Source organism: Nematolebias whitei, chromosome 15, assembly GCF_014905685.2.
Source record: "Nematolebias whitei isolate Nwh7 chromosome 15, NemWhi1, whole genome shotgun sequence".
In the NCBI taxonomy this organism is placed as follows: Eukaryota; Metazoa; Chordata; class Actinopteri; order Cyprinodontiformes; family Rivulidae; genus Nematolebias; species Nematolebias whitei.
In genome coordinates this window covers 40,320,692-40,331,803 of record NC_056512.1, presented here as the reverse complement: position 1 = coordinate 40,331,803, position 11,112 = coordinate 40,320,692, and the positions used below count along the sequence as shown (strand labels likewise).

Sequence of the window (11,112 nt, the reverse complement as noted above, 5' to 3'; positions counted from 1 at the left end):
TGTCTGAGTGTGTGGTTTGCTCCGCCTCCTTTACAGCAGCGCGTGTGACGTCACGTGGAGAGCTCGCGCTCAGCAGCAACAGGTTGTTTCATTCGGTTCAGTCCGCTCCGCGCTCGTCTAACGGATCTCATCATGAACCGGGCTGGAGCTTCACTGCTTTCCCAGAAACCTTCACTCGAAAACGGACTAACGGGGGTTAAGAGCGCCCCTCTGTCTTCCGCTTGTGCAAAACTTTAACTTCAGTTTGGATTCTTCAGATTTTTGGGGTGTCTTGAATCTCACTCGCGGCTCTTTGGTCGGAACGTTACTCACCGCGCGAGCCGCTAAAACCACCGGCGTGATGGTCGCAGGAGGACCGCTGGACGTGGTCTTTTGAAGTTTTGTCTCGAAACAAGGTGAAAGTGGAATATGTTCGTGGAAACGCTCGGACTTCTCGTCTTAACTTCAGCTAGCAAACCGCGGAGAATGCTATCATCTGGTCCCTGCAGCCTGAGCCTCCGTCCTTTCGTTATGGTTTTGTAAAAAGGCCGAACAACAAACAAAAACAATGATTTCGGAGGAGAGAAGCAGCCACGTAAATAAACAAGCCCTGAACTTTCCCGTGGGTTTGCTCATCCGCTCTCCCAAGAGGCGCCTGGCCAAACTGGGGAGGAAACCCAGCAATGGGTCCCTGCAGTAAGTCAGCCCCGGAACTCTCTTTACTGTTCTTTGTTTTTACTGTTTTTAAACCTGATAAAAGTGTGACACACAATGCTTTCGAACGTTAAGCTACACCTGTTCACCTCATGATATAATTTAAACAAGTATTCTCTCATATTTGCACTGAAACAGCAGCATTTACACTATGTGGTGTGTTAATAAACATTTTACTTTTACAATAAAAATGTTTGATTAATTTAATGTGCATCCCAATCCCTAAAAGTAACAGATAAAATAATAATATTTGCTCTTTTGTAAGGGCAAGTAACTGTTTTGCTTTGCTCCATCACTGCAACATTCATGTAAGAACTGTTTCCCCATTGCAGTATTTAAATTTCATTTTTGTCTTCTATTGTGTTTATTATATCAAGTTCAAATTGTGTTTATTTGTCATATGCAAGGTTAACACAAGGTTAACAGTACAATGGAATGCTCAGGATGAGAACAACCGATTTAACTCGCTACAAAAAAATCAAAGAACAAACAAGAAATACTAAAAGCATGCAATAAAGGTACAAAAATAAAGTACCAAAAAGTGAAAAAGTAATTATAGAACATAGAGGCTGATCATCAGTATAGCTGATGCCAAGGTTTAGAAATCTGACAGTGGATGTAAAAGACTAATTTGTTTAGATTTTTGGCTTGTGTGTATATTTTATTTAACAAAATAAAATACTGTAGTTGCCTAACTCAAATAAACATATTTAACAACACTTAGAAGAAATCGCACACCTGAAAAATAATATTTAGAAGATAATTTATATAAAATAAATAATTAGTGAGCTAAGATTCAAGGATTCAAGGTTCTTTATTTGTCATACACACCACATGGGGTGGAATGAAATTGTGTACACATGGTCCCAGTTACATCCAACAAATGTATAAAATCTAAAAGAAAATCTGTAATAAGATGTAGTATAAAAACAATACGCCGAACAGCAGCACGAACATGAGTCTGTGTGAGCAGATGAGCACGAATGAACACAGCAACATGAAACAGATCAGCAGCAACATGACGTGATTTTTCACAGTGATTATTCTGGTTAGAGATTCATGAGTCTAACAGCCTCAGGGTAGAAGCTGTTCCTCAGTCTAGTGGTTCCACACTTAACGCTCCTTAACCTCCTTCCTGAGGGGAGCGGGACAAAACATGTGCGTGCTGGGTGAGTGGGGTCCTTCATGATGCAGGTGGCCCTCTTCCTGCATCTGGAGGTGTAGATGTATGTGATGGTGGGGAGGCTGACTAAAGTCTCTGATGTGCTTTCTTGATCAGGCTGGTAGTGTTGTTGCTCCAGCTGAGGTTGTCATACAATTGCACACCCAAGTAAGATGAATACAGTATGCATATCTTAATTTTTCTACTTGGTGAATAATAAAGTGCACATTGCAATTTTTTTTAAGTGGTAATATTTGCTGATTAAAATTGGTTGTCTGAATAATCAGTCTATCTCTAGTAGAATTTTTTTTTTACCCAATTATGAATGTTCTTAATTTCAAACCCATTTTTACTTTCTAATTTCTTCTAAATAACAGTGTGTGCAGGTTGTTGATCTAATTAGTGCTCATAGCTACAGTTGCTCTGTATTAGCTCTTCTTTTGACTATAAGCAATGTTTTAATCTGTCGAGCTCTCAAAGGGGTAAACTATCTGTATCCTTCTGTGTAATGTAAAATTGTTTTGTTGCTTGAATTTCACTCCTTTTTTTATTATGTGATTAAAGTAAACAGTTGATGAATCAAAATTAAAATAGTAATGGAATATCCAGTGAGCTATTAGAAGCATCCAGGGGTCTGGAAACAGAGAAGCCACGTGTGGTGCTGATTTTTGTCCCTTTGTGTCTTCTCAGGTCCAGCAAATCGGACAACACTGTCCAATCAGCTGAGAGTGTCAGCGTCCGGCAGCCAGCCAAGAGTAAAATCCGGCGTCACAACAACAAGCTTTCGACTGTTTTCAACTACAGCCCCAACCTGCGGGACAATGGCCGCCGTGACCAGACGAGGGGCAGCGGGAGCCTGTCGGGTGACCCTCAGCTCACAGATGACCCAGCCGAACTGTCCAGCCAGATGTCTGTGCCGGGCATCCTGAAGGTCTTTGGTAGTGACATCTGCCAAGGGGCCCACTACAAGAGTGTGCTGGCCACCACTCAGTCCAGTGCAAAGGAGCTGGTCAGGGAGGCGTTAGCGAGGTGAGATGTTTTGATCTGAGTTGAAACATGTCAAGAAAACTTTCCACAAGGAGGTTTAAATCTGGAAAAGATGAAGATCAGCTGAATTGGAACAGTCAGTGTGCGAGCAGTCAGCAGATCACCACCGTCACCTCTCAGATGTCTCTATTTACATTATATTTGCAACAACTTGAACTTTTTATATACAAAATGCATGTTTATACAACTTCATGGTCCATTTTACCACCTCCGCTGCATTCCATATGGCGTTGTAAGTTTATTGATTAAAATAAATATATAACTCGTAAATTTTATTGGAAGGAAAATTATTTATAGATTGTGGATTCAATTCAATTCAGTTTATTTATATAGCGCCAAATCACAACAAAGTTGTCTCAGGGCACTTTACAGGAACATTCACATACATAAAAGCCGATTAGTAAAGTTCTCTATCTAAGGAATCCAGCAGACAAGTTGAATATTCATTTTGTCGCAGTCTCCCATCCTGAGCAAGCACAGTGGCAACAGTGGAAAGAAAAAACTCCCTTTTAAAAGGAAGAAACCTCCAGCAGAACCAGGCTCAGGACAAGCGGCCATCTGTTTTCACCATAAACATTTGATTTGGGACACATGATCAACATAATCAAAAACATGTTTACAACTGTCAACTTGGAAAGACAGCAGGAGTTTCAGGCCAAAAGAACCAGAGCGCTCCTCCTGTTTCCTTCGTCCCCTCTTTCCAATAATCCTCCCTGAATTTCTGCTTTTGTTGTTCAGGTACTGTCTGGAAAAAGAAGACGCCAACGATTATGTGCTGTGTGACGTGATTGGTCAGACAGGAGCTGATAGCCAGTGGAAGAGGGAGTGCTTCAGAGTTGTGAGTGACAATGAGAGGCCCCTCATGCTGCAGTCACTGTGGAAGCCCAAGGAAGGCTTCTCCAGAAGATTTGAGATCCAAAGGCGAGTGGCTGTTGAAGAGCAGAGTCTGAAGGACACGGACACAATCACAGCAGGTATTCTTGTCAGATCACACCTCCCCTCCTTGAACTTTTAGTCAAAAATCTTAGACTGTGCCATTTCCAGTGTGCAGATACTCAGTGACTAACATCTAGACTCCTGGGCTATCAATCACTCAAGTCTCTGCACCAAGAGCCTTTATCCCCGTCTCTTATTGCCAGCTAACAGCCTTCATTGTCCTGCTTATCACCAGTTAGAGCTGTGGAGACGGCAGGCATGTGAAAGAGGTCAGGAGGAAACAAAGCTACTGTGAAGGGTTAAGAGGTCAGAGCGGCCCTCTTCTTATCTTTGTTTTATTTCAAGGGCCCATCAGGTCCCTGTGAAGCATCAAGGCACTAAGCAACTCTTCCAATTGGTCCTGGAGCTGCCAGAAAGTTTTCTCACTGCGGTGCTATTATTCTTTTATCAGAGCTCACTTCCTGCTCAGTTGGGACTGTGCAGCTCATTGACTTTGGCTCAGGCTTGTTGTGGTTCTTGTGTATGTTGGACCAGCACACAGGTTTGTTGACACTGGCTTTTTAATACCTGGTACTGCTGCTATAGTTAGGCTTCAGATGGCATGATTTAAAAACAAAACAGGAAATATTTCTCTTATTTTTATGTTATACTTTTATAGACAAAAGTAAATTATATCAGTGGTTCTTTCTTTATGCTTAAACAGTGGTGGGCACAGCTAACCAGAAAGTTAGCTTCGCTAACCCATATTCAACCAACTACAAAATTAGCTTTGCTAACGCTTAATCGTTAAACAGGGAAAAAAATTAGTTAACGTTAAACCTCTAAGACGACTGTCACTCAGTCTGTGTCACACGTCTTCGTCTCCTTCTAGTTGAAGCTGCATCGACCAGTCACGCCTTGTCACGTGCACACGCAGTCAGCCAATTTCGTGCCTAACGCACTCCGAGACATGCCCACAACAGACAGGAACAAGCTTGTGAATTTTGTTAGCAGACCAAAAGATGGCAAAACCTGATTTAGCAGAAGTGAATTTCGCTAACCCTTTCCAAAGTTTGTGAAAACACTTATCCGCTAAACAAAAAACGAGTTCCGCTATTAGCTGTTAGCGAATTAGCAGAACTGTGCCCATCCCTGCTTAAAGGTTTAATTCACCAAATTACTGTACTGCAGGAGTGGCATGAACTGAACTAGCTCCTGAGACGACTTCTGTTGAGACGTGGCGCTATATGAATAAATAAATAAACTGAATTGAATTTAAAGCTAAATATAATTTAGACGTTATACCTGAGACCTACAATGAGCTGATGAGACAAAAAGATGACTAAACTGGAGTAGTACTAAATATTCACCACCACAAGCTCAAAGCGGAACGCTCCATTACTACAACCTCTCTTAAACTCTGTTGGGATTAAAATATTACAGCAATACTTTGTTTACACCAAAAGTTATATATAAAGATGGTTGACGTGTTTTGATCAACTTCTGTTGTACTAAGGCAAAGCCGTAATATCTGTGTGAGTGCTACTGTGGTGTACTTTCCAACCAGTCTGCTCACACGGGATGTGAGGCTGAAGGTCCCACCTACACACCCACACATATTCATCAAATAAACATAATCAACAGCTTTGTTTACATGTTTACATGATGTAAAACTTACTACTAGAGCATGCTTCAACTTCCGTGTTGTGTTCCAGTCTCCAGTTTTGTATCTTTAATGGGAATTGTTTTGTGACTTTTCAATTGTTTTACACTAATAGTAGATGTTTTTTCCAACACATTTACACATTGAAATTTTTCTGGTATTCAAATTTGTTCATTTTATGGTTAAAACTTTGACAGATCCCCTGTAATGCAGTGAAATGCAGCCAAAGGAACTTATTTCTTGGCTAAGTAAAGTCATTAATTGTTACTAGTTTTGTTTCTGTTACCACAACCCTGAGTAGAATCGGCTCCTGTTTCATTAAAACTATGCAAAATTGATCCAGCTTCCCGTTTTAGGGTTCCCTCCTCCTAATCAAAGAAAATAACATCTTTAGAAGAAAAAAGTCTATCGCTTGATTTTTTTGTTTAATAGTTTATAATTTTTAGTTTTCCATATGGAGTTAATGTTGTGCCAAAGAGTTTCTTACCATCAGCAGAAAAATGTTCTAATGCAAACATGGACAGTTTATGTTTTAAACCTCTAAAATCCTGCAAGCTGTAACTTTATATCAAGACCCCTTCAGTCAGATTCTGCTGTAGTTCTGCTGTTGCACATGATTCATTCTCCTCATCATCATCATTATCCTCCTCTCATTGACTAGGGAAGCTGCCCTTTACCTCCTCAGGGTTTTAGGCACAGAGCCCATTCTGTCAGAGTTGTGCTGAACAATGTGGAAAACACCCATTTCCACAGCTGATAAGAGCAGCGGAGTGCCTGGTGTGAGTTGGGCTCTCTGGACATTCTGCTGGGCTTAATGGCTCCAAAAAAGCTGAATAGTGTTTGTGTTATGTCAGATTGATAGAGAGCTGTTGATATCAGATAGAGGTGGCTACATCTCACTTTCCCTGCACATTCACCCTGCTTTTCCTCCGGTTCTGTTGTGTTTGAGTTGGAGCCAGCGCAGCAAATCATTACGCTGAAGGCAGATTAGTTTACCAGAGCAATTTCAGGGGAATTCTGGTGACTGTAAACACGATTTTATAAACAACATATCTCTTCTGTTTGTGTTTTTCTCTGTTTTGATGAAGCTTGATAGCTTAGAGATTAAATGGTTTGTTGCTGTTTTGGCAATTCTGAAACGTAATTTTGTTATTTACTCATTTCCTTCCACTAATTTCCTTCAGTAGAAAAGTTGCATTTAAAAGCAGCCATGCTGTAAGAAAGGACAGAGTGACGTCAAACTGCTTCTGTAAAATCGGCCATGTTAGAGATTACTTCTTGTTTAATAACAATCAGGTGCATTACAACTTTTCCAAATCAGTTCACACACCATGTTCTTCAACAAATTTTAAGATCGTTTTATTTTTGACGTTTAAGCAGTCGGTGCAAACAATGTTGAACACTGTTCCCTTTGTGAATGCAGGTATCAATGCTCAGGCTCGTAAACTTCAGAGGAACCGCTCCAGGGTGGCCTCCCTGTTTGTGGACAGCAGCGGGGAGGATCCAGACGGACCCGGGTTCTGGAGAAGCTTGAGTGAGATGGATCTTTCTGCGATGGGGAAGGAGGCCAACCGGGCCCAACAGAGCACGCTCAGAGAGGATCTGGAAGTCGAGGCTGACAAGGAGGTGCTACGACTCGGCATGGAGAAGGAGGAGACGGAGAGCAGCGACGACAACACCACCCAGTACTCCATCCACCCCCCCTTTGACTTCCCCTACTTCCTCCTGCTGCAGGGATACAACCACAGACAGGTAAGACAGAAAACTTATTTATCATGTTTAAAAGGCTTCCAGGTGACAATACAATGTCCAAAATCAAGATGAGATGATCTTAATCTTACTCCTAATGAATTTAAGTGAATGTTTGTTTATATGACGTAAAATAATTCAAGGTTCTTTATTGTAATTCACATCACATGTGGCACATGAGGTGGAACAAAATTGTGTACACAAGGTCCCAGTTACACCCAAAAATAGCAACAATATAAACTATATAAAGAAGAAACAGTATACAAGGATCTAAGATATAAGCTAAACAATAATAATGTAATATAATAGGTTGTATTAAACAGCAGCCTGAACATGAGTCTGTTGTGAGCAGATGGGTATGAATATAGCAGCTTATGGTTAAGACATGAGCAGCATGGATAGATTTTCATGAGTCTAACAGCCTCAGGGTAGAAGCTGTTCCTCAGTCTGGTGGTTCTACACTTAATGCTCCTCAACCTCCTGCCTGAGGGGAGCGGGGTAAAAAGTGTGTGTGCTGGATGAGTGGAGTCCTTCATGATGCAGGTGGTCCTCTTCCTGCATCTGGAGGTGTAGATGTCTGTGATGGTGGGGAGGCTGACTCCCAGAGTGCGCTGAAATGAGCTTGTGTAGTGAAATGAAAGGCTGATGCTGAATTACATTAATGAACTACTTTAATGCCTGTTGGTGAAAATTTGTAGTTGCTGTTGTCAAACTTCTCGAAGCAGTTGTTAAAAATGTACTTTTTAAAATAACTTTTAATTGCAGCCTTAAAAGTTTGTAGAGGTGGGTGTGGTGGGGGAGTACAAATACTTCTTTATAGTTTCTCTGAAGAGTACTTATTGAGCCGAGGCTGCCACCGAGCCAGGATTTCAGTCGACTTCGCTCAGCTGCGTGGGAGCTGCCATAAAATGCAATTTGTTTGTTGTGTTTAATTAAAGCATCGTTGTTGATCAGGCTTTTTCAGACACAGAGTGGGACGTGTGCTCGATTTTATCCAAAATATCCCAAACATGATGTATACGCTGCATGAAGCATTAAGCATATTTATTAATACACCCTGGGTATTTTAGTGTCAGAGTTCTTGTGACTTGTGATTCATGCAGCACTCCTTTAAAAATAAAACATACAAGTTTAATGTAGAATAGTTTCCTGTTGTCTAACATTAAAATGAATCAATAAATAACAGAAAAAGTTACGTACATTTTTAGATGGTTTAACTGAAGAGTCTGTCTCTTAGTTTACCTCACGTCCAAATCTGTGCACTGCCGTGAAGAAGAGACGAGGCGTGGCTCAGACCTTAAAGGGTCTCTCCTGACAACGTGTTTACAGACAGCTCAGCACAGCACGGTGGAAACAAGTGCATGAGAACCTTGAATTGAATGTCTTATGTTAAGAACATCACAGGCTTTTTTTTTTTACCTGCGTGATAAGAGGATTGAGAGAGAAGGAGCATGTTGAACTTCAACATGCATTTCTCAGAATAGCTTTCTGAGGAGTAAATAGACCCAGGAGATCTATTTTAGCTGCCTTCCCCACAGGATAAGCTGTCTGTGATCATGGGCCAACAAACGGGATGAGTTCTCCACAGACTGTAATGGAAACTTCGTCAGAGCATTTGACAGAACATGGAGAGAACCTTGGCGTTTCTCAGTTTGTAAATCAACATACTTTGAACACGAGTTTAAACTGCACCTCGAGACGTCACACTGGCTTACACCAGATCTTTCATAGCAAACCAGAACGGCAGGCTGAGGTTTTGGCTCGGCTCACTCCCAGGAACAGGAACCTTATTCTAGTAATGTTTTTTTTTTTTTATTCCTGCTCACTGGGCAAGATGCTGGTAGCTCTGCAGCTAACTGAGAGGGTAAACTGGGCTGCTCTGTGGCTTATGTCAACCCAAAGCCAAAGAAAGAAACGACACGGGTCTGCATTCTGCCCGTGCTCATAAAACAGGAAGTGAAAGTCATGTTATTGACACTGTTGTCGTAGATGGAGGGGGAAAAACTCAATTAGGACTTCTGCTAACTATTATTTTAATTATAGGTTGAGTTGACAGAGCGCCTCTGGAAGTTCCCCAGACCAAAACTATTTTTCATTTGTTGTACAATATACCACAAAAAACGACTGATATTATTTACACTGAAATAGTTGTATTAGCAAACAGTATGAGTGAAAAGTTGTTGTTTTTTTAATGAAAATAACTTTTAAAGCCATAATAGTTGTCAAAATATGCAAATGTTCAATGTTTATTATTTATTTATTTTGTATATGCATCATAAATGATAAATAACCACTAAATATGTATCATTTACTACCAAACATCTACTGTTATTCATAAAAAATGATCAAAATCATCATATTTTGTTGCCAGTGAATGTGAAGGATATTAAGTCTTGAGAGGAAGTGGAACAGTGGAATCAGAGACACCAGGTCCAAAATGACAAATATAAAGTTCTTTTCTCTTCTTCTGAAAAGAAACAGTGACTAAAAGCTGTAAGGATGAAAATCTGCAGAAAATAACATGTTTTGGGGAAAGTAAGTGGTGGATTGTGCTAAAGCAAAACTTGGAGTAAAGATCATACGTAAACAAGTTGGACTGAGATATTCTGAACTCTTAACGGGATAATTTTGGTAACTGGTTGTAAATGATCACAAAATTTGGTTGTAAACAATATTTGCTGTTTTCTAGTGCAATTTTTACAAAAATCTTTAGTTTGAATTACATTAACTCCAAGATATTTATTTATTGATGGAAAAAGTGTGTTGGAAGCTTAAAAATCCAAATCAAAAACATTGAAAAATTGCATATTTTGACCACTATCATGGCGTTAACAAGCAATTGAAGATCAGATATGACCTCTGACCCAAGCACATTGACGGGATGCTTTAAGTAAAGTAGATTAAAAGAAAAGTATTGTTGATAGCTTCCACTTCCTTCCGTGAAAAAGGTTTGTTTCTGCTGTTGTATGTTTAGTTATTAAAATAAATATTTTGAGGACAAGTTTATAGCATGTTTTTAACCTCTAAGCCACCAAATAATCATTTGTTTAGTTATTAGTTCAAACCTCTGTTGGCATTAACCTAAAATTTAACCAGTGGCAACTAGAAAATGGTAACATTTGTTGCTCCTTCAGCTCAAATGTTTTAACTAAATGGAAGGTTTTGTTGATTATACATCTGTTTTTCAGGATTTTGTCATCTATCTGATGAGTGGAACCACCACCATCTTTGGCTGCTGCAGGGAGCACTGTAACGGAGATGATGAAGAGAGGTTAAAAGTGGACATCCTTCTTTTCGCTCCTGATGTGTTACCACAGCACTGCTGCGTCAAACGCCTGGACTCCAACAACCAAACATCCACAGGAAAGCACAAAAAGACACTAACAATGCTGAAGCCTCTTCATGGTGCTCCTGTGACCAGAAATGGTTTCCTTCTAAAAGAGGAAGTGGAACTGAGCCCAGGGGATTTGGTTGGCTTAGGAAAACACTACTTGTTCATGTTTAAAGATCCTGCCAGTACGTCAGGATCCCTTAACTCTCCATCTTGGATGACCAGACTCTGCCCTAACACTGACGCTTGTTTATCATGTGGCTCCTCCATCACCATTAAACAGTTGCAGAGAAAGCCGTCACCTCCCTGTTGGAGAGATCTGGAAGGCACAGAGGCATCGCTAAGCTACGAGTTGGAGCAAGAAGAAAGAGTTCTTAAGGAGATCCTGGACATGGTGGATCCCAGTGGAAATGTGCCAAAACTGACGCCTGCTTTCCTGCTGATTCTTTGCATCCGGCACTCAGCCTCCACATTCGAGTTAACCCACTTCAGACAGCTGCTGCTCAGAATAGCCAGTCAGATCCAGCTGGTCGCATGGGTAAAGATGAAACT

General features: G+C 40.6%; 1 protein-coding gene across 1 annotated transcript in view; it reads left to right on the top strand.

Moving 5' to 3' along the window:
* Window positions 1-443: 443 nt before the first annotated feature.
* Window positions 444-11,112, top strand: part of si:ch73-281f12.4 (Ras-associating and dilute domain-containing protein-like) — a 34,256-nt gene continuing 23,587 nt past the window's right edge. The window contains exons 1-5 of the mRNA XM_037688685.1: window positions 444-675; window positions 2,546-2,884; window positions 3,641-3,876; window positions 6,904-7,232; window positions 10,418-11,098. Of these exons, the coding sequence (XP_037544613.1) occupies window positions 548-675; window positions 2,546-2,884; window positions 3,641-3,876; window positions 6,904-7,232; window positions 10,418-11,098 (1,713 nt within the window). The 5' untranslated portion in view covers window positions 444-547. The remainder of the gene's footprint in view (window positions 676-2,545; window positions 2,885-3,640; window positions 3,877-6,903; window positions 7,233-10,417; window positions 11,099-11,112) is intronic.